The sequence below is a fragment of the Sciurus vulgaris genome, assembly GCF_902686455.1.
Source record: "Sciurus vulgaris genome assembly, chromosome: 9".
NCBI classification, from domain to species: domain Eukaryota; kingdom Metazoa; phylum Chordata; class Mammalia; order Rodentia; family Sciuridae; genus Sciurus; species Sciurus vulgaris.
In genome coordinates, this window is record NC_136469.1 from 19,050,788 (window position 1) to 19,074,396 (window position 23,609).

The 23,609-nt window shown below is 45.3% G+C and overlaps 1 protein-coding gene across 1 annotated transcript in view; it reads right to left on the reverse strand.

Moving 5' to 3' along the window:
• Positions 1-23,258, reverse strand: part of SETD7 (SET domain containing 7, histone lysine methyltransferase) — a 40,951-nt gene extending 17,693 nt beyond the window's left edge. The window contains exons 1-3 of the mRNA XM_079153530.1: positions 22,909-23,258; positions 14,209-14,338; positions 1,424-1,625 (exon numbers count right to left, since the gene is read on the reverse strand). Of these exons, the coding sequence (XP_079009656.1) occupies positions 1,424-1,625; positions 14,209-14,338; positions 22,909-22,948 (372 nt within the window). The 5' untranslated portion in view covers positions 22,949-23,258. The remainder of the gene's footprint in view (positions 1-1,423; positions 1,626-14,208; positions 14,339-22,908) is intronic.
• Positions 23,259-23,609: the final 351 nt, after the last annotated feature.

The window sequence follows — 23,609 nt, forward strand, 5'->3', positions numbered from 1 at the left end:
AATAAGATAACAATTAAGGCTACATATTAAAATGTAGCTGCATTTGTAGGTTTCGAAGTACAATGACACTGAGAAAGGTGAACCCAAGCAACAATCTTAGTGCGTCTTTGAGCTCATAGGGACTGCAGTTGATTCTAGTCACGAGTAAAATGACAGGTAGGGGGAGAGTCTGGGATCTCTGTTTTGCCTCCCTCTGCCTACAGAGTTCCACTTACTTCGGTGACTTTGAGTTTCACTGTCATATCAGCAACTGCCCAGCAGTGGGCAGCAAGACGCTCACCTGGCGGCCTAGGAAGCCCAGTCTGTCTCCCTAAAGTGGTGCGTGCTTCCCACTTCCTGTCCTGCGTCCTTCTAGGCAGTAACTGAAATGACTTATGATCAATCACGGATACCACCAAGAGGATATGAAAATGCTTTTGTAATTCTTAGTTTTTACACTTTCTTTTCCTAGAGTATATGTTCCTTCCTTCCTTTCAGATGCGGTCTTGCTATGTTGCCCAGGTTGCTCTTGAACTCCTGGGTTCAAGCAGTTGTCTTGCCTCAGCCTCCTGAGTTCTTGGGACTACAGGCATGCACAACTGCACTCAATGTAACTAAATTTTTAAGAACGAGAGTGTGTAAGTAGATTTAATGAAAGCTATTTTTCTTGTTACATATGTAATAATTTGTTTTTATTAATAGTTTTTAATCATAAGAAGATAGGTTTCAGAGTAAGCATCTGGATATGATAAAATATTAAATAAAATATTTCCTAAGTTTTATTTTCTGAAACATTTTCTGGAAAATCACTAAGAACAGATGGGATATTTGAAATGCGAACAAAAATTAGAGCACTAATTCCGAACTAGGGGTTTTGCCATGTCTATTTGCTCTGATAAATTCCAGAAATATCATTATTATCAAATACTCAAAGATGAGTTAGTTTAAATCACCTTAATTTAAGCCACATAAACTATAAAGCACCTTCAAAAGCAGTGAGTGACATTACAAAAGTAAACAATGGTATAGTTACTTAAAAAAAAAAAGGAAAGGAAATATCTGGATTCAGTCTTATATATGAAGAAAGAGAACACAACAGCAACAGTGAAATCCCCCACACCTCTTTCTATAAGCCAAAAGGAATTAAAAGCAATATTTTTTCTTACTTGGTGAGGGATATGATAAAATTGATTTGTCCCAGTTAATCATTCTTGCCCAAAATTACCCTGAAAAATAATGAGCAGTAAATCCAAGGACTGACAGCCCGAGTCAGCAGCAGCTAGCAGTGCTGGGCCTGCTGGATCTTGGCTTCAGCTCCTGGATGCTCAGGTTTCGCAGTCACGAGCCTGAGCAGAGAGCATGCCTTGTACTCTTTCTGATAAGGGGTCCAAGCCTTGTCTTACATCACGACACTTTCCCTCAAAGTGAGCAGCTGTAGGCTTACTGGGTAATAGATCCAGCACACTCCATGCCGAATGTTGTCTTTGTACTGCCCCTTGAAGATCAGTCGTCCATCTGTGTCGTACTCCTGGGCTGGGCCGTTCAGCTCCCCGTCTACGTATGTGCCCTGCAGAACTCCTCCGTCCTCGTAAGTGTAGACACCCTGGCCCTGCAGGGCGTCGTCCACGTAATACCCCTCCAGGGTGCTGTGAGGAGGGAGAACGGAGAGGAACAGTCAGACCAGACTCGACTCTCTTCGAAGAAGGGATCCCGTCCAAGGATCTGCACGTCCAGCTCTGTTGAGCCCCAACCCCAGTTCAGGGTATCTTCCTGAATTCTCAGATTCGTTGCTAGGAAAATACTCCAGAGGTGAGTAAAATGACGAGGGAAGAGATTTAACTCTGAGTCTCCTGATCCCCATTAATCCTTTCTCTCTGCAGGAGGAAAGAGAGAAAGCTACAGGTGGAACTCAGGACAGAACTCACCTACATGTGTTTTTGAGGCTAGAGGCCAGGCTCCATTGGGCCATAGAAATTCTGGCATTACCGTTGCCACTTATAAACCACTCACATTTATCTCCCTCGAGAGGGAGCCGGAATTCACTGGGAGTTCTCAAGTGCTTTCAGATGGCTACAGGGATCTCCAATAAGACACATGCAGTTTAGAATGTGTTTTGTATTTTTTTAAAGAATGAGTGTCTACATATGTGTGTGTCTGTCTACATATGTAAGATTGAAGTCACTGATGTGTAACTCACTGGTGATCGCCTTCCTAGGCATCCAGTCAAGTAATCCCCTTTTATCTCTTGGGAAGGTACTAGAGATTTATTTAAGTGTATGGATATGTGTGTATGTTTATGTGATACACAAATATAAGTCATGCATCACTTGACATGAGAACAGCTCCTAAGGAATACTTTATTAGGCACATGTATTTTTGCTGTTGTGTGAACATCGCAAATGCACCTATACAACCCACACGGTGTAGCCTACAACACACCCAGGTCACAGTAGGACCATATGGGACTCATCATTCTACATTCTGTCATGCCATTCTTAGGTGGTGTGGGGCTGTACACCCACACCATCAGGGCCAGTGGGGGCAAGACTGTGGCTCAGCCCTGCTGATGTCATGTCTCTGATCACATCTGAGCCCTGGTGTAGGCAGGAGAGCATCCAGTAGTGCTCATGGTGACGTCCAGTACCCCTTTATCTCTCCCTCAGAAAACACCCTTGGAAGTTCAGAAACACGGCTGCATATCCTCTCAGAGGCTATTATGCGGTGAAACTAACCCTACCAAACGTGTCCTTTATGTACTAAAATTGGGAATAAAAGCAGCTCAAATTATTTCTAAAATTTAAAATGTAAGAAATTTAGAAACAAAAGCATCTTGATTGTTTTAATATATATATGCAGCTAACATTCATTCATTGATTATTTTAACATATGCAACTACATTCCTTCATTCATTCATTCACTCATTCATTCATTCAACTAGTGAGCATTTAGAGTGTGCCTCCTAAGTAGCAAGCACTGTGTGGGGCTCTAGAGAACATGAAGCACGGAAGCAACAACTGGCCTGGACGACCTGGTGGGCACACACTGTCCTGTGCCAGGCAGGACGAGCCCACACAGGGTGCTGGGGCATATGGATGCAAAGTGGCCACAGGGACTGAGGTGGCTGTCGCTGACTGCCTGCTGAAGACTTGTCACATTTTAATGAATGACTGAGAATGATCTATAATTATTAAATGAAAAGCACAGCCTAACAGGCGATCGCCCCTGATGACATTGTAATTACACTATTTGTAGCCTCCCAAGGAGATAAATAGTTCTCTTTCAGCTTTGTTTGCACTATCAATGACAAACAGGCTTACTAAATTCATGAAGAAAGTTGCACTTAGCAGAGCCCTTGCATAAATCATCAAAATTCCAAATCAGTGAGGCCGAAATTAATGAGATTCAACCAACATTAGACTCCCACAATTAAAAAAAAAAAAAAAAACCTCGGAGAACAATTACTAATCAACTGACATATTGATGCAATATACAGTACAAAAACCTGTCTAATCATCTATCTTCATTTCTTGGATTGTCAGATAAAATATAAATGCCCAGTAAGGTTTGAATTTCAGAAGAACAACAAATAACTCTTTAAGTAAGGACCTTCAATTTTAAATTTAATTAATTAATTACTTTATTTTTAATTAAAACATTTCTTTTAGAGAGTCTCACTATGTTGCCCAGTCTTGTCTGGAACGCCTGGGCTCAAGCAATCTTGTTGCCTTAGCTTCCTGAGTAGCTGGGACTATAAGCATGTGTCACGGTGCCCGGCCCAGATACTAAATAGTACATAATTATACTAAAAAATTTTTTTGTTGTTTATCTGAAATTCCAATTTAACTGTGTCCTGGATTTTTATTTGCTAATCTTGGCAAGCATGTTGACTTTGGATTCGCAGCAACATTAAAAATGTTCCTGTGTATGCTTGGGTACAATTATCCCCTGATGGACTAGTCTGCCAATATTCCTCAGGTTCAGGACTAAATCTACAAGGCACAGGTCTTGCGAATCAGTTAGAGAAATATAGACTTGCACATATTTTCCTGAAACCATGTCCAGCGGCTAGTCCTAGTTCTCACCAATGGTCAGTGCAGAAAATGCTGTTCCCCTCTTAGTCCCCCTGACTTTAGCCCCATGAGTGCGAAGACTTAAGGCACTGAAGAGTAAATCTTACCACATTATTCTTTTAGCATCTGCCTAAGCTTAGCTTTCTTGGCAACTTTTTATGATAACTTGGATGGAATCTGAAGATGAAAGGGGCATGTCACACACTCAAACTGGGTTCTCCAAGGAAATAAATAACTTCAAAATCATCTGTCACTGAGCAAAGGAAAGAAAAGTTCCTTAGACTGGCATTCAAAGCCAGGCTTTCTTTCTAGCTGTTTCTTCCAGAGAAGGCTGGCAAATCATAGCCCATGGCCTGTTTTTGTAAATAAAGTTTTATTTGAACACAGCCATGCACATGCCTCTTGTGGCTGCTTTCAGACTCTGCTGGAAGATTTGACTTGTTGCAACAGAGACTGTTTGCTGTCCAGGAAGCCTATTTCTCTCTCACCCCAAACAAAAAATACTGCTGCCTCCTGTTCTAGAATCTTCTGCTTAACATTAGTTTATTCACTGACTTCTGTGTATATTAGCTTCCATACTGTGTTTTTCCTTTCATCCTCCTTGAAATATAAGTGAGCTAACTTTTTAGCTCCTCATCTCTGAGGACACGTTCAGGAAAAAATTAGGAGTTAAATTTTCTGTCACCTTCTTTCCTTCCTTTTTTCTCCATTCAAAAAAATACCTTGGGATAATAATGAATATTTTTGATCCTCTGGCATTTTCCCATTCAAACAAAGAAAGAAACTGAGAGAAAATGGTGCTATTTTGCAGCTGCTAAAATGTCAATGTGGTTATATCTGAAAAGTAGGTACATAGACGTAGCTTTCTAATCTTTCTTGCAGAAACTGGACTGAGAGTTGTGTTTTAGAGCATCTGCTCATCGCTGTACATAGATTCCTCAGCTTCCTGACGGAGCCCTAATTTCCCTCAAAGTCTGCCCTGGTCAGACCATTACTCATTGCAGCTTAGTCAGGCACTATTCCAGAACATTCCACAGCTTTCCTGAGAATAATTCTATGTCCCTGGCTGGGATGTAGCCCAGTGGCAGAGTGCTTGCTTGGCATGTGCAAGGTCCTGGGTTTGGTTCCCAGTACTACAAAAGTAAATAAATAATAATGTGTCTTATTTCTCTCTAGGTTGTAAGTCCTTTAAGGAACTTACCTGTCTCCCTCCCCTAACATGTAAACATCGCAGATCTTTAAGCAAGAACATTCAAGGCTATGATGGTGAGCTTTCTACCAAGAAACTGGGTTTCTTTCTACCAAGGAGACAGTTATAAAACAATGGGATAGTCAAATTTAAAAAGTGCTTCAATTCTACTTTTTTTTTTTAAAGCAAGAAAGAGTCCTCTCTTTTTGCAATAAATTATGAGTGACTCAATTGTAAGAGGAAAGGGTGGACTAAATGGCTCTTTATGTTAAAAAGGTAACATGTATTCAGTGTCGAAGAAAACACACACAAGCACCCAGGAGCCGTGGAAGGCAGAAACCCTGGACCTGCGCCCACAGCCTCCGAGACTTCATGTCTGTGGCATGGATGCCCCTCACCTTTTGTTTTTGTTGTTTTAACAAAAATGGGATCATAGCACACAATGTTCTTAACTTGCATTTTCTCGAAGTCTTTTTCAACATCTTGGCAAATTCTTCAGTATGTTATGAAATTTCAAAAAAAAAAAAAAAAAAAAAGATCTTTCAATTTTTCTGGCACCAGCTTCTGACTTAAACAACAGGAAAGTTTAGAGGAAATGAAAACATCAATTTTAATTAAATTTCTTTCTCTGCATGCACTTGGACCATGTCTGTTGTATCAAAGCTCTGATACTTCCAGTGAAGTTTTCAGTAATACATTAGGAAATTTAACTTAAGAAAAAAAGAGGTTTTATAATAGTTTATCTAAACTGATTCATTGCATCTTATTCCAACATTACTGCATTTTCATTTAAAAATCACCTTCAGTATCTGAATTCATCAATGTTTTTAGGGACTAAGCAGTGTGGGTTTTTCTACACCGTCTGAGGCTCTAGAAGGTTTGCTGCTTTTACTGCATGCACTTACAATCTAGTGGCTTCTTTGTGTCAGCTACAGCACATAAGAACCAAAAGGGAAATATTAAAATGAATCATAATTCTACTTTAAATTCCCATCCCTAACCAAATTAAATTGTGACTCTTGATATTAAAACATGTTTTAGGAAGTATTTTACATGACATGCATTATCTCAAAATACTGCAAAGTAATGAGGAACAATAAAACCCAACTCTGCCCAAGCAATATACAACCAACAACTTCACGCTTCACAAGTATGATAAGCAAGCTGAATGGAGCACCGTAGGGCTTCCAGATATGTGCTATCTTATGTTTGGGGGTTTTTGTCTTTAATCCTATAAAAACATATTGAAGATCTCTGAGTCTATAAGATCCGATTATCATAAGAGCTCAAAAGAGCAATACAATATTTGAAGAGCATTTAGGAAATTTAGCTTTACTTTACAAAACAAAAACAAAAACAAACAACAACAAAATCAAACAAATAAAAAACCAGAAAACAAAACAAAAACCTAAGAAAAGTTCTGACTCTCCAATATTTGTGTGTTGAAATCCTAACCCCCAGGAAGATGGGCTCAGGAGGTGGGGCTTTGGGAGACAATTAGGTCACGAGGGCAGAGCCTTCCAGAATGGGTTTAATGCCCTTATAAAAAACCATTAGAGAGCCCACTGCCTCTCTCCCTCCTCTGCACCATGAGGAGAAAGCACAAAGAGAAGATGGCCATCTAAACCAGGAAGCTGCCAACACCAGACATGTACTTCCCAGCACCCTGATCTTGGACTTCCAGCCTCCAGAACTGTGAGGAGTGAATGTTGTTTGTTTGTTTATTTAATTATTTATTGGTACTGGGGATTGAACTCAGGGTGCTTAACCACTGAGCCACATCCCCAGCCCTTTTTTGTATTTTATTTAGAGACAGGGTCTCACTGACTTGCTGAGGGCCTCACTTTTGCTGAGGCTGGCTTTGAACTCTTGATCCTCCTGCCTCAGCCTCCTGAACCGCTGGGATGACACATGCACACCACTGCACCCGGCTGGTGAATATTGTTTAAAACACTCGGACTGCATTTGTGACAGCAGTCCCAAACTGATTAAGACACTGAGATATGATGATATATTTACAGTTTGGTTTTCAGCCACGGTTCCTGATCCATAACTCGCTCTTCCAGGCGGGGCATAGAAACTAGAATTTCTCTTCTCCAAGGCAGGTCACAGAAGCTCTAACTTTCCCCTGCCTTTCTGGGCGGGGGCTGGCTATAGAGAAAATCTCTGACCTGCCATTGTCTGAGAGTAGGTCCCAAGACCCGCTCATTGCAGAGGGGTCCTGTTCATACCCTGGGGGAGGAGGGCTGCACAGGGACCCAAGAAGCATCTGAAGAGACAGGTTTGCTGGCTCCTACTGTCCATTAGCAATCATGCCACCGCAATGAAGTCTCCAGGCAGACCCCAAAGGGCAGGGTTCCAAGAGCTTCCAGATGTGGAGCAGGGAGGGTGGCTTGGCGGTTCCGCGCGGGCCCCTTCTCCCAGGCCTCGCCTTGTGTTTCTGCACGGGTGCCCTTTGAAGGATCTTTCATAACAAACCAGGGAGCACGAGCGTTTCCTGGAGTTCTGTGAGCCGCGCACGCTGACTCACAGAACATGAGAACAGGCTCGTGGGAGCCACGATTTTCAGCTGGTCAGTCAGAAGCAGCTCCTGGAGCTGGGTGGTGGGGGCAGTCTTGGGGACTGAGCCCTCTGCCTGTGGAGTCTGACGCTGTCTTGGGTGGACAGTGTCAGGACAGAACTGGATTAGAGGACACTGGCCACAGAATTGTTTGCTTGCTGGTGGGGAGAAATCTCCACACCTCTTGAGGTCACAGAAGTCTGCTTGTCTGTCGAGTGACACTGTGATGAGGAGACACCAGGTCCCCTGGGCTTTTCCTAACACATTCTCCCAGTCACCCTGTCAACTAACAGTAACGACAATGACAGAAGATCATCATCGTCTCCATCCATCCTTTCCTCTGAGCTCCCATGGGCGCCCTACGTTCTATAGGGTCTCTCCAGGTTTCCTATTTGATCACCACAACACTGAGGAGCACGTCTGTACCCCCATTTTACAAATGAGAAAGCTGAAGTCTGGGGAGGCCAACCAGCTAGAACCTTCCATCAATCTGCCAAGTTCCCACAGGAAAGGAGCTGGGTTCCCCCAGGCCTCCTTTGACCTTTTCACAATCATAGCTAATGAGTGACCTCGAGCACCATGACATCGTTGGGGGCAGGCGTGGGGACCAACTATTTCCCTGCTTGCAGTAGGAGGAGGCGGCAGCTGCAGTGAACAGAGGGCCTCAACTTGGCTTGAATCTCAGCGCCGGCTCCCACTGACGAGGTGGCCATGGGCGAGTTACTGAGCCATAGTTTCTTCATAAGTAAAATGAGATCAGGAAACCAAGGTGGCAGAGTGTTGTGAAGGCAGAGAGCCCAGTGCTAACAGATAGGTAGATATTCAGCTTTCTCCATTTCTTTTCCACTCCCTTTCTTGCTGTGTGTTATAAGCTCTCTTGCCTCAATTTGAATTGTTCTTTTTTAAAACTTTTAAGTGGCTGATGGACTTTATTTTATACATTTACTTATATGCAGTGCTGACAACTGAACCCAGCGCCTCACACATGCCAGGCGAGTGCTCTACCACTGAGCCACGACCCCAGTCCTGAACTGTTCTTTAGAATACAGATGAGTACATCTGCCAGACCTGGTCCCGCAAGAGCTGGGTGGCGCTCAGGAACGCCAAGGACTTTATGGGCGGCTGGGAGACACGACTTCAGGGGTCCACTCCAAACCCTCTCTGAAAACCCAGCGCGAGAAATCCGCATAGACGTGTCACCTCCAGGGCTCACCAGATGTCCTGTTGAGGTTACTGGGCCAGAGATAAACTACAAGGAGCTGTCTTGGCTGGACACAGTGTAGCTGAGCAACATCAGAAAATGCCCCGGGAACAAGAATGAAGTCATGGGATAATAAATACTTTGAAATCTAACTGGCATGTCAAGGAGAAGCATCCTGTATACAGAGCAAACAACATATAATGTATTACAGATGTGTTACTATTTTACATATTACTTCTATATCTGCATATGCATGTGAGCATATACAGGCATAAACAAATGAATTAACTCATCTTTTCCTCAGGCCAAGAAGTGCATAATTCCTTAATATTCCACAGCCCAAAGGAAAGTCAATCTAAACTGAAACCTCCATCTTCTTACCAATCTAGAACGGTGACAAATTCTGCTTTTAGGTCCACAAATCTTGGTTGAAGTGAGAAAAATTAAAGAAAAATACATGAAAATAAACAGCCAGAATTAGGGGATTACCATAAAAATTAGAGATGTATATATCAAAGTATTAGACATTTTCATAATATCCCTTAGCACTCCTGCAAATCCTCTCATGCCAGTTTCCAGATCCACATGCACAATGCCTCAAGATTCCATTCTCCATCCCATACCTACCTCTACCTAGAACCAGAGTAGATATAAGAAGTTCCAATTACTTAATCTTAGGAAAAATTGCTTCCTTCCTTCCTTCCTTCCCTCCTTCCTTCCTTCCTTCCTTCCTTCCTTCCTTCCTTCCTTCCTTCCTTCCTTCCTTCCTTCCTTCCTTCCTTCCTTCCTTCCCTCCCTCCCTCCCTCCCTCCCTCCCTCCTTCCTTCCTTCCTTCTTTCCTTCCTTCCTTCCTTCCTTCCTCCCTCCCTCCCTCCCTCCCTCCTTCCTTCCTTCCTTCCTTCCTTCCTTCTTTCCTTCCTTCCTTCCTTCCTTCCTCCCTCCCTCCCTCCCTCCTTCCCTTCCTCCCTTCCTCCCTTCCTTCTTTTTTTTTGTGTGTGTGTGGTTCTGGGGATTGAACCCAGGGGTGCTTTACCACTGAGCTACTTCCCTAACCCTCTTTATTTTTTATTTTAAGACAGGGTCTCCCTAAATCGCTGAGGCTGGCCTCAAACTTGTGATCCTCCTGCCTCAGACTCCTGAGTTGCTGGGATTACAGGTGTGTGCCACTGTACCAGGCTTCTTCTTTCCTTTAAAAAGAGAGTAAAATAGAAAACAATAGCTGCTTGAAAAGCTGATTTAAAAAATCAAGTTCATCTTCCCCTTCTGTCCTCATTTTGGGGATAAACTGTCAGGTGAAGAATGAGTAGTCTGACTTAGGTTTCCAATGTAGTAAGCCAGCTGCAGTAACTTAGGCTTCCTGTTGCACATTTGGTCACACATAAAGGGATGACCAAGTCTTGGTTATGATCTACAAACCTGCAGGCTTTCTGCAGCTGAGACAGTGGGGCACAGGTAAACAACGACCATTCCAGCTCTTTCCGCTGATTTAGCGGTAACTGGCTTTCTGTGTTTACCTTGAGTACACTTAAGACGCTCACCTTTTCTGTCAACAGTGGTCACCTCTGTTACATGAAGCGGGTATTTAAAAAAAAAAAAAAAAAGGAACACTCTTTCACATTTCTGTGTTTCTTGAAGAGTTTTGATCCACCAAGCATTTGCTACATTTTTAAATTTTAAAATAAAATATCTGCTTCTCTCTAGAAACTTGGTTAAAAATTTCTCCTGTAAATCCGGATGCTTAAGATTCTTAATCAGGATAATTATATTCTTTATCAAGGGCAAAGTTGAGTCTAGAATTTTCTTGATGAAATCACATTTGTTTGAACCGTTCTCATGATCACACACCGGGGTTCAGGTTTCATATAAGACTAAAATGCACCTTCTGTGACTACATTTTGTGATTTTCCTTCTCTCTTTCCAAACACAGGTTCCCACAATTGCAAAGAAACCCTTCAGTGGGGCCATAGATCAGCACTAGAGGTTTAAGCAAGTTTCTTTGACATAAGTGTTTGTTTCCCAACTTTTATTTCAAAACCCTGATTTCAGCCTTTTGGAGGGAATTTTCAAGACCAAAGGTCTTGACTGGCAGTAAAGGCATATAGTTCCCACTTAATTTTAGCCAAGGCATAGACCCTAACAATCAGGAGGGGTAAGAGGGAGGAAATATCAATAGACAAATGTGAACAGAGACGCTGTCCCTGTGAAACAAGTGGCTCCTCCGTGTGACATGCCCCACCAAAGTGACAACCCTTTAAAAGACACAATGGATTCCACAGCCTTTGTTTCAGTCATAAGATGCTCACTAATTTTGGCAGCAAATTCTCTCAGCAGACCTCCCACATTAAGGTCTGTATTGGGATCATGAAGGATGACAATGACCTTCTGAGGTCCTGTCTCTGCACTGCTTCTCATATGCAATGACCACCTTCTTACCTGAGGTATCAGTCCTGGCTTCTCTGAAGTCCAACCAGGGCCACCCCTTGAGGTCCCCACCACCAACAATATCCTTTGGTTCTCCTATCCTTTTTTATAGGTACTGGGGATTGAACCCAGGGGCCCTTAACCACGGAGTCACACCTCCCAGCCCTTCGAAAATTTTTTTCATTTAGAGATAGGGTCTTGCTGAGTTGCTTAGGGCCTCGCTAAGTTGCTGAGGCTGACTTTGAACTTGGTATCCTCCTGCTTTAGCCTCCTGAGTCGCTGGGATTGCAGGTGTGCACCACCCTGACCAGCTGGTTCATCTTTGACCTATGTTCCTACAGATTTTGAGTCGTGAGTGTGAAAATTAGTGAATGGGTTCCTTGAAAAGAAAAAAAGAGTCAATGAATGTATTTCTAGCTGGGGGATGGCTATGGGGCCTGTGCTTCCATCTGACCCAATGCTTTGAAGTTTTCATGTCATGATGCTCACACAAATTTCTGCATGTGTGTGGCACACGGGGCCAGTGGCTGAAGCTCATGGGGCCTGGCCCTCAGGACGGCTCAGGTCTTGCTCGGCTGCTTGTCGGCTACCTCATGCTTGCTCTTGGCATTCTGGATCTGAAACAGGGTCTGGACCATCAGTCCTTTTGTTTATCAGGTCTGTGAAGCAAGAAGGTAACCCACACCAAATTTAACCAAATCTGCTGACTGTTTTCCATCAGTTATTGGTCAGAATCATCAAACTACCAGGTTTGAAGTCTGTGTGTGTGTGTGTGTGTGTGTGCGCGTGTGTGCGCGCGCGCGTGCTTGTGGTGGTGGTGGTGTGTGTGTGTGCTTGTGGTGGTGTGTGTGCGTGTGTGTGCTTGTGGTGGTGTGTGTGCGCGTGTGTGCGTGTGGCGGTGTGTGTGTCTGCATGTGCGTGTGTGTGTGATGGTGCGTGCGTGTGGTGTGTGTGTGCGTGCGTGCGTGTGTGCGTGCGTGTGTGTGGTGTTTTGTGTGAATTTTGTGCTCTTCTTTCAGCTCCCACACCTACTCATAATCTATTAAGATTATGATTTTAGTTTCAAATCAAGGGAAAGTGCTTTGAAGCATAAGAGATGTCATAGACACAGAATCTGCCCCAAGGACACCTCTGTCCTTGGATGTGGAGCAGTGGAAGTGCGACACTCACGTGTGTGCTGTTGTACGCGTAGGGAGGAGGACGGCTGCAGTGTAGGGTGAAAAGTGACTCTCGCCAGAAAAGGAGCTTCACCCAGCTGCGGGGGAAACGGTGGGGAAAGCTGCCCTTGGACAGGTTGCGGGGCGTGGGAGGCCTGTACCTGGACCAGCGGGAAAGGAGAGAGGAGAAATCCTGGCCAGGTTACACTGACAGCGTGTAAGCAGAGTTCGGCTAAACCTCACGTGGGTGGGGGGCTGGGGACCACAGGAAAGGAAAGGTTGGCATTAGTCATTAAAATAAAACTTTTTTTTTTTTCCGGTGCTAAGGATGGAACCCAGGGCCCTGCACTTGCTAGTCACTGAGCTAAATCCCCTAAAATAAAACTTCACACAAATCCTGTGGTGAGTCTTTATTGCTTCCCTCACTTCCTTATATCAGAGAACCGAGGAACTCTTGTCATCTTTGAAATCAACCCACTGCATCTCGGAAAAAGGTTTGTGGGTGGCACGCCAGTCTCTGGAATCACCCTTCAGCTGCCAGCCTAGACAGCCTTCCCAAGTTCAGGAAGTGCTGGCGCATTACCAGTGCCAGGGGTGTATGAAGGGCGCCGTCTCCCCCGTGCGCCTACAACCCTAGCTAAGTCCTTCCTGTATTTCCCACTGGTCGGGTCTGATGACAGCCAGCCCTTCTATGGCGCCAGATTCCTTTAACTGCTTGAAAAATGCACAGGTCACTCTGCTTCTGAAGCTGACGGGGATTAAGACATTGCTCAAAAGTGAGCTCCATGTAACCTTCTCTCTCCTTGAAAGAGGAAAGCCCTCCAGTCATTCCTGCCCACTGTAGGAGGGCAAGGAGCCTCTGCCACGTGGTGTCCTCGTCCAGGGGGTGCAAGCGAAAATGTGTAACGACAGGTTAACTACCCAGGAAGTACTAGTGCAGACGCCAGTGTAACGGAATCACACAAAAGGGCCGATTCTCCCAAAGGCAGGCCCCTCACTTACCACCCAGTCTAGAGCCCTGCACTCCTCCGTCTACCTGACCGAGTCTTACTCCTTGGACTGCGATGATGTGGTGTGGGTGGGCTTTGCCAGATATCTTCTTCAGCAGTCTCATAAAGAGAGGGGACGAGAAGAAGGGACCAAGTTGGGGAAGCACCCAGGAGCCGAATGGAGAAACCACGACTACCGGCAGAGTAGGCTGAACGCAGGAGTGTGCATTACGATGGGAAAAAACTGAATCAGTCACTGCTGGAACTGCCCAAACTGGCCACCAACAGAAATGACCCACAGGTGTGTGACCTCACTGAGAGGTATCACGGTACTTGAATGGTCAGGTGAGATCATCAAAGAATTGGGTGACCGTGTAATGAATGAACTTGTGCAAGATGGGGGCCCCAGAATCTGACATGGCAGAGTATCACCGTGGGCTTCGCACACCTCAGGCTGGCTTCTCCACTGCCACCGGGTCACGTCCCAGTCACCAAGCAGTACGTACATGCTGGAGTTGCATTTTTTTACCTTTTGTATAAGTCGTACAAAAATTTCCACTGGAATTCTTTCCTTTGTACCATTCCTTCACATAAAGTAGTTCGGTACCCACCAAAACAACAGAACACAGCAGTCAGTGCTACCTGCCGTCAAAGAAGAAGAACTTCCCACGTCCGTTCTTTTCTCCATGAACAAAGTTGCCCTCAAATCTGTCGGTGGAGGAGTAGGTGACGGTGCAGAACCCATGTGGCAGTCCATCATCATCCAGGTGTCCTGGGGAACAGAACCACAAGGCAAAGCTTAACATGGTCTGGGCTCCCCACCCACCGTCAGCCCAGAGGCTGCCAGGCAAGTTCCGCAGCTGCCAGAGGACCCCTTCTTTGGCACCAGGTGGTCAAACATGCAAAGCTTTCTCATCTCGCCCACACTGGCAGTACCCCTGGATCATGGACACTTTGTGAACTGACAGGTTTACAGAGGGACTTGGACTCGTTTCAGAATATGAAATTTAAACAGGCCTGCATCTTATGTGGGACTGACGGTTTTTATCAATAAGATCTGCAGTGCTGGTTACAGTTTACCATCTACTTCCCCAACTAGTACTTCTCACGTTTGAAAAGGATCTCTTTGCTTAACTGAAATGTGATTCAAATTCATTGTTAGAGTCTATTGCTGGATACACTGTCTTTGCAATAAATTATCTAATTCTAATTCTTGAGTTTTGCAAGAATTCAAAGATTTTATATATCATTCTGTTGTATGATGGGTGTGATGATGACTACAGCCATTCTGAGACCTCCAAGTTTATATGGTGCATTCAGATAACAAGGGATAGAGCCATGTCTCTAAAATTGCCCTAATATTTATGTATCTCATTGGCTGAGAGTCTTTTGTATTTTATTTTATTTTTTGGTACTGAGGATTGAACCCAGAGGTGTCTACCATTGATCCACATCCCCAGCACTTTTTATTTTTAATTTTGAGATAGAGTCTTGCTAAGTTGCCGAGGATCTTGCTAAGGCTGGCCTTGAACTTGCAATCCTCCTGCCTTAGCCTCCTCAGTCGCTGGGATTACAGGCATGTGCTACTGCACGTGACTGGCTAATGTCTTTCTAAACTCAAACTTGAGCATAACCTTACTGTTTTATTTTGCAAAATCATTCAATTTTGAATGGTTAGCAATAACCTTGCCGTGTGCCCCCCACTACTGTGTGTCAGAGGGTTTGTATTCTAAATGGAGGCAGAAGTGTCCACAAAGCCTATTCAGTAGTGATCTTGAACCTCAGCAGTAGTCATTACCCAGATCTTTCAATTGCTGGCTCTTCCTGGATCACAGGCGGTCTATTCTAATGCTCTCAGTCATGTTTCAGTTCTTTATTACTATCTACATATTTCACAAATCCCAGGGATCACCTCACCGGGGTCTCCTCATTCGGGCAAATTGATTTTGTAGAGGTGGGTGGCTCTACTCTACTGGCTTTTTCCTGGGTTAACAATCTGGGTCACAATGAAAAAAGAAGGGAAACATTATACATTGTGCGCAATGCAGGACATTAAATACTAAAATGTGGCTTCCAGATGGCCACAAGAGAAAACACACCAAACCACCACTAGGAATGTTTTCATCTCCTAAAATAATTTCTTCTAGCATGATAAAAGAATATTACCAGGCTGGGGTGTAGCTCGGTGGTAGAGCGCTGGTCTAGCATGCGTGAGGCCCTGGACTTGATTCCCAGTACCCCAAAAGAAAAAAAAAATCCAAGAATATTATCCCTTGGAGGAGATGGTAAGTATTCTTAGGAAGAATTAAAATGCTCTTTAGTTGTATTACTGATTATAGAAAGATAAAATAACAGCAAACAGATCAATATGTATTGGTACATCTGACTCCACAGAGAATGGGTTTCCTTGAACATGTACAGTAAGACATGGCTACTTAAATACATGACAATCAGGATAGTCCCTTTCTGCTTAACACACTGTTCCCACCAAGGCCAGGAAATTAATTGTCAGGAGGGAACTAGGTCAATATTGCTTTCTTTTCATATAAAAACCAATGGTACCTGACCCTTGAGTCATATGAAATATGTGGACAGGTGTTTTCTAAATATCTACTGATGACATTTTTCTCACTGAAACAGATTTACTTTTTTTTTTTTTCTTTTCATTAAAAAAAAAAAAACACTCAGTGTAGAACAGCTAAAAGCTTTCTTTTATGAAAATGTTGTTGGGATCAAATTAAATTTAGCCACTTAATGTTCCTATAAATTTAACGTCCTACTTTGATTTGGGCATAAATATCAGAATAATGAGGTTAGCCTCATATGAGAGTATTTACTAATTTGTTGAAAATGCTTTCTTCATAGAAAACGGTTCACACATTTCACACTTTAAACAGTCAATGATGATAAATTTGTTATTCCACTTTAGATCAAGGGAAATATTATGATAAACATGAACACTAATTCCAACATAAATTCATCCCACTTTCCCTCCATTCTGTCCTATTTCTGAGTAAAGTGCTCAGCAATGGAATGGAGATATTGGAGAAAATGGAAGTGTCACATAACACACCGAGAGCTTGCAGAGGTCAGTGCTCACCCCAGCTGAGACGACAAGAAGCTCAACCCTTCTGCCTGAGGGATGCCTGTTTCAGTGCCGTTCAACAGGCAGCAGAGAGGAGCCCCCTTTCAAGCTCTCAGGGGAGAGAGAGAGAGAGACCTACTGAATGATGGCCATTTCTCAGGTGACCTTGTGCTTCTAGAAGAAGGTGCATGGATGTCTGACCCTACCCTGTCATTCTCAAGGTTTTTATATGGCTTGTGAGGGAATTCTGAAATCTCTCAGAGCAGAGTGGGGCCCCTTTCTCCTCCTTCCTCCACCCCTTCCTTCCTTCCTCTTCCTCCTCCTCCTCCTTTTTTTTGGCAGTTCGAGGGATGGAACCAGTGTATAGCTAGATATACCGCTAGGTATTTAGGTGAGGTGCTAGGCAAGAGCTCTACCACTGAGCTACATCCCCAGCCCTTTTTGAGACAGGGTCTCCCTAAGGTGCTGAGGCTGGCTTGGAACTTGGAATCCTTCTGCCTGGGCCTCTGGAGTAGCCCGGATGACAGGTGTGCACCACATACCCTGCTCAGGGAAGCCCCTCTTGATGCGCTAGGGTTTTATTTCATAGCCTCAGGATGTGATCAGTTACTAGCACTAGGAATTAGAGGTTATGATCATTCAAGACTTCCACCCTGAATATTTAATAGCCCAGATGAGTTTTCTGAGCAGTAGAAGGTTATATCTAGAAAAACAGCCGCAACCAAAACAAAGATTTTCCAAACAAATAAACAGAGAACAGAAGAAATTGGCTGGTTATGCTCCTCCATTTCCTTTCAGCATTAGTTCTATGAGAGATTCTGGTATAGTTTCATGTTCAAATGCCCTTTAGACAACAGGATCTTATGATATCATATTTGGCCATGTCAGTGATAGTCTTTACTTATTTATTTAGTTAACTTTGGCAATGTGGGGGATGGAACCCAGGGCCTGTGCTTACCACACCTCTAGCCCTGCTAAGAGTCAATTTAGTGAAGAGGGATGTTGATATGCAGGAGAACCCACTGGGTCAAGTGCTTTCCTGTTATCACTTTAAACCTCAAAACAATCTCCCAGGTTGTCACCGATTACCGATTACCACCGCTGAGGATACCAATGACACATGACTTGCCCAATTAACTGCAGGGAAGGAGCTGATGAATGCTGCAAGGCCCTGTCCCAAGGCCATCAATTCCCCTTCTCTGGGGAGGAGCACTGAGCACTCTTTCTTCTTTGATGCTGTAGAACAAGGGGCCACTAAGAAAGACAAAAGTGCCCAAGGACCTGGCAGAGAAGAGGGAGAAGACTGTGGCTAAGGTAATCTTCCTAGAACTGCTGAGACTTTCAACAGCATGTCCAGGTTGTCGATTCCTATCCCTTCCCCGTGTTACCTAAACTCAAAGAGAAGCCCTGTCCCCCAGCCCTGATTGAGGTCAGTCTGCAGAATGTGCCAGGTCAGCCAACAGCCTTCCAGGCCAGTTCCCACTACACAGAGGGTGAGCACCAGGCCCAAAGGACAGGGAAACTAACTTGAATGACTGCTGTGTTTTTAATGTTGTCCCAGCTAATCCACTGTATATCCATGTGCAGCAGAATTTTAAATATTTATAGGCATTAGAGAAAGGGAAAGAAAAAGCAACAATTTCAGAAGTCTATTTTTTCATTTTGTTCTAAAGATCATTATCTACTGAATGGATAGAAAATTAAATATTTCCCCTTGAGTTACTTTTGAGTGAGGTTTTTCCTGAACCTGATAGGAGCCAGGCCTGTATTCTGCCAGCAATGTTTGCCTCAGCAAAGGAAATTCCCTCCAGATCAGACAGCACCGCTGACTGCCTCAGGCTCACAAGGGATCTGGCAGTGCTGTGTGTGTTTCCTCAAAACAAGAGACCCTTACACACACTGTTGGTTTTGCATACCAGAACACATCCCCCCAAAGTAATAATAATAAAGGCCAAACTTATTCTGATGAATGCAAAACAAAACAACAACAACAACAACAAATGCCTTCCTGATGATACACTCACACAGGCTGTTAAAAACATAATTTGATTTTCAAGGGCAATTCACTGCAAGAGCTCAACGGTTTGTTGCGAGGGTCATAATTTCAGCACGTGGCCCACACTGAGAGGGCGCTCCCAGTACACTGCGCATGCGTTCGTCCTAGGAACACAGTGTGGGCAGTCTAATTACAGAAGCCAGGACAGGACATTGGGTGGCCTGTTGATAGAAATATTACTACTTTGAGGGAGCTGGGTAGGGGAACGCTGAGCGGCTTGTTTTCATGCCGGCCTCGTTCTGGGGAGTCTGCTGTGGCCCCCTTTTGAGCAACTTTCCTCGGCCCCCTAGGCGCTTCCAGGCCTTCCTGTTTTTTTCCTGCCTTCATAACTGCACATCTGGAGCATTGCAAAGGGCCTATGAGGTGACGCCTCAGCTGCCAGTTCAGCCCCTCCCACTGCCCCTGCTCACCACTGCCAGGAGCAGAGCTCCAAAGGGTGCCCACGGCTCCTGTGGCCTCCCGCTGTCCTCTGGTCCTGGGAGCCAGCCTCCCTTCTCTCTGGCACCCTCCGCTTCTCTGCCTTCTAAGCCCCGCGTTACAGCAAAACTGACAGATTATCCTCCCAATGCGCGCCAGTACTTCCACGCTGGATGTCTTCGCTCTCAAAATTTCTCTCTCAGCTCAACTCTGGGCCACCTCCTTGGGGAAATCTTGCCCCCTCCACCATCGATGGAGACATGCTACATTTGTTTGAACTGCTAATAGGGACTGCACTGTATTTCTTTTCTTATCTATGGGTGGACAAAGAAATAGATAGAAGTAATAAATATGTTTCCAAAGCCCCCAGTGAATCACGGGAAAACTAAACATCACTCCACTGAACCAATGAGCCTCAAAGTGCTTTTAAAAGCCACAGTGAGAACAAAGAGCAGCGACACACACCTCCTCTCCGCTAATCTGGAGGCTGCAGCAAGTGAATCACTTGAGCCCCAGAGATGGATGCCAGCCTGAGCGACATAAAGACCCCTGTCTCAAAAGTCAAAATAATAAAAATTTTAAGATGAAAATAAAAAGCCACAGAGAGAGCTCAGGTGCAGCCCTCGCATCCTCTGAGGCCCAGAGCTTGTTGGTTACTAAAAGGAGAAGGGCAGACCCAGGTGCAAAGAACTCTCCCTCCTGACACATCCTCTGCCACCCCCACTTTCCCTCTGGGAGTTCATTCACCCTGAGTTTAGAACTTCACCAGGTTACAATGCTGCCTCGATAGAGATCCAGAATGTAGATGATGCACAAGACATTTAAACTCAAGTCCTCAAGAGATCAATTTCTCCCTCAGTGTAAATTTCTAATGCTGGAGGGGAGAGGAAAAAGGATACCTGTGGCAGAGGCCGAAATTAATTTCTCTTCCCCAAATATATTTTTCGGAGACACTGAACTCAGTCAGAAAAACCTCTGAAGAGTTACTCTAATAAAGAATGATGTTGACACAATTTTTAGCTATGTTTCATAACTCAGTCATGCAAGTATTTCATATACTTGGCTGACTGATCAAAAATTTTAAAAAAGGTAGGCAGACAGTTTGGTATGGTGGAGTGGAAGTCCAATCTGTCTCCCCTCCTTGCTAAGTGTCCTTGAATTAGTTCTCTATGTCTCAGTTCCCTCCTCAGTAAAATTAGAATATTTGTACCTGTCTCATGTGACTAAATAGATAATATGTGCAAAACACTAAGCACAGAACCTGCACATCATAAGAACTAAACAATTTATAAGTAATGATAATAACAGCTATGACAATGAACTTCTGAGCAGAGAGGCTGTGTTTACGGAGAGAGGTAGATTAGTCGGCACTTAAAACACTAAGATATTGAAACTAGTTTCTCTTTGGGAAAAGGTCATAAACAGTTTATACCTGTGTTAGATATTAAGCAGAGACCACTGCACAAACACTACAAAGGCCAACAATTGCTGAGAAAGGCCCAAAGCTGCAATTTACTAGGAGCACACAGACAGCTTTAGACATCGAGCAAATTTGAGCCTAAGGACTTATTAAATAATATTTACTTATTTATTTTATTTTCCTGAGACAGGGATTCGCCATGTTGCTCAGGCTGTCCTAGAACTGTCAAGTGATCCTGCCTCAGTTCCCAGAGTAGCTGGGACTTCAGGCATACATCACTGTACCTGGTTTTTCTAAGGACTTTTAAAGATTAAGTTACTCTAGGTCTGGGAGTGTAGCTCAGTGACAGAGCACTTACATAGCAGGTGTTGGGTTTGATCCTTAGCACTAAGAAAAAATAAATTAATTTAAAGTTAAAAAATTAAAAGTAACTCAAATTGTTTAGTGCTAGGTGCCACTGAGTGAGTATGTGTCCCAGATTGCCAAGACATTCAAGGTTTAAGCCAGTTGTGCCAGCATAATTGTTAATAGTGCCCCCTCTTGCTCTCAGGAGTCTTATGATTTAGGACAGTAATGTATCTGCTCAACCTGTGTAGCTACCTTCCTTGTTGATAAAAGGAAACTTCCCAGCTTCTAATCTGGGGAATTATCACAAAAACAACATAAATACATTTTGAAAGCCTCCTTCACATTTTGTAAAGGGGCCTCCAGACCACAGGGGAAGGAGGCTTAATCTGTGATCACTACTTGTAATCAAGTAAAAAAGTAAACTTTGAGGAATAAGAGCAAACCCTAATGAGCCCTAATTTGAGAAGAGCATTTTTTTTTTCACAACACAGAGGCAGAAGAAGTTCATAACTTCATTCAAAGATGTCTTGTGGGCCAACTCAATCAATGCTTTTGGGTCCCACTAAGTTCTAACATTAGGTTTACTTAAAGGGTACAAGCCACTCTGAGTTCACAACATTGTGAAAATTTTATTTCTAAAGTTAAAAGCATACTAATTGGCTTTGAATCTAGGTGAAAAAACAAGAAGCTTTAATATTTACATTAGATTAAATGCCTTTTGGAAAATTCATAAATACCACTCTTAATTAATCTCCTTCAAGAGCACTGCAAAAGGAATTATGTTTATGAAATCATAACATTTGATTTTTTCTAATGTAGCACTAACCATGCACCCTTATGCATTTGTAAAGCGTTGTCCCTTTATTTATTTATTTATTTATTTATTATACAAATTAGATAGAAACCAGCTTCAACCAACAGCTAAAAATTATTTGCTGGGATGCTGTTTAAAATATTCTGGAATAATACCACACACAACATTGCAAAACATCACGACGCACTGTCTAGGGTAGAGTCAAATAAATACGCTAAAGAATATTTTCCAGTATTCAGTGTTACAAAATCATAACATCTGATGACACAAACAACGAGATTGTATAACGTCCCCACAGCGTTTTTCAGAACTAGCAAAAAAGAGGTGGAGAAACTCAGCAAAACAAAGTGGCAAGGAAAGTCGGGGGAGGGGCACCAGGAGAGAAGGGGCGGAGAAACACGACACCGCGGTGGTGATATCACCCGCAGCCAACTGCAAGGAATTCAGAAAGTTAAGTGTCACCCAGCAATTTCGGTCGGGGTTTGCGGCGCGCCCGCACAGCGTGGCGGCGGCGGCGACAGCCCGACTCGGAAGCAGGAAGGGGGAGGGGGGCTTGACAGAGTTCGCTCGCGGGAGCAGAAGGGAGGGCCACCGCTCCCAGACCTCGCGCTTCCGAGCCCGGTCGGCAGCGCCGTCCAGTGCCCTGCAATGATTTCATCCTTTCGGAGGAGCCGCCGCGGCCGCCACGTGCCTGGTTCGGCCCCGTGCGCCGCGCTGGGGCACCCACCCGGCGGCGGCCGCGGTGGCCTCGGGTCGCAGCGGCGAGCGGAAGGAAAGGGCCGGCGGCCGGAGAAGGAACCAAGGTTGCTCAAACTGAGCTGGGGGGTTGCTCCGCGGGGGCAGCCAGGGCGCCGACCCCCAGGGCACCCCACCTTCCATCCCCGAAGGGGCAAGGCCAGAGTGCAGGGCAGGTTAGCAACTCCGAGGGAGGATGGAGGCTGGCCGGGCGCTGGAGCCGCCGCGCATTCCCAGGGCCCCCGGCCCAGTGAGCCCCATTCCCGGCCTGAGCCCCGCCGCACACCGCGCGCTCCCGGCAGCGTGGCCGTAGCTGTCCGGCCCCCGCCCGATTAGGGCAGTCGGCCACCCGCGTAGGGGGACAGCGGCCGCCGCGGGGCCCGGCACCGCGCCGGTGGCAGCCCGCTACTCCTGCGGCACTCCGGGCCCTAGGCGCATCCTCCCCGGTCCCGGAGAAATGCTTGTACCTTCCACTGCCTCCTCCACCATCTCGTCGTCGCTATCCATGGCGGCCGGGGACCCTGCCCGGCTCGGGGCCGCGCGGCTGCCTCCCGTCCCTCCGGGTGCTCCCGGCGGCTGAGCGAGCGCTGGGGCTGAGCCCTGCGAGTTTGGAGGAGGAGGAGGAAGAGGAGGAGCAGCCGGGGCTGGCTCGCACTGCCTCCCCCTACAGCTCTTTCAATTCCTCGGCCTTCAGCTGCTGCCGCAGCAGCCGTCCCCCCTCCCTTCGCCCACTTGCCCCTGGCCTCCGAGGCTCTGGGGTGCCGCGGTGGCTGCCGCCGCTGCAACTTTCTCCTGTGATACCCCCTCTTTGTTATCGAGCAGCTGATCCGCTGACATCACCCAGCGCCGGTGCGCTCCCTCCCTCGCTGATTGACAGTTCCCTGTCCCTTCCCAGAAGTAAGGCTCCTTAAAACGAAAGGCGCTCCGGGGGCCGCGCTAACTCTGTGCCCCAGCCAACCAGTCCCTGGGCCCATCGGCGTTGATCTTTTGCTTCTGCGCGACTTTGAGCGCTCCGAGCTTGCCACCCGGTCCTGGCAGCCCTGGGCTTCTTACGGGCACTTGGGACCACAGGGTGCCCGCCCTCTGGGGGTCTCCCGGAACTTGGAACTCCGCGGTACAGTGTCCCCTCCCTCCCCGCACTTCGCGACCACCTCCAAAGCTCAAGGGA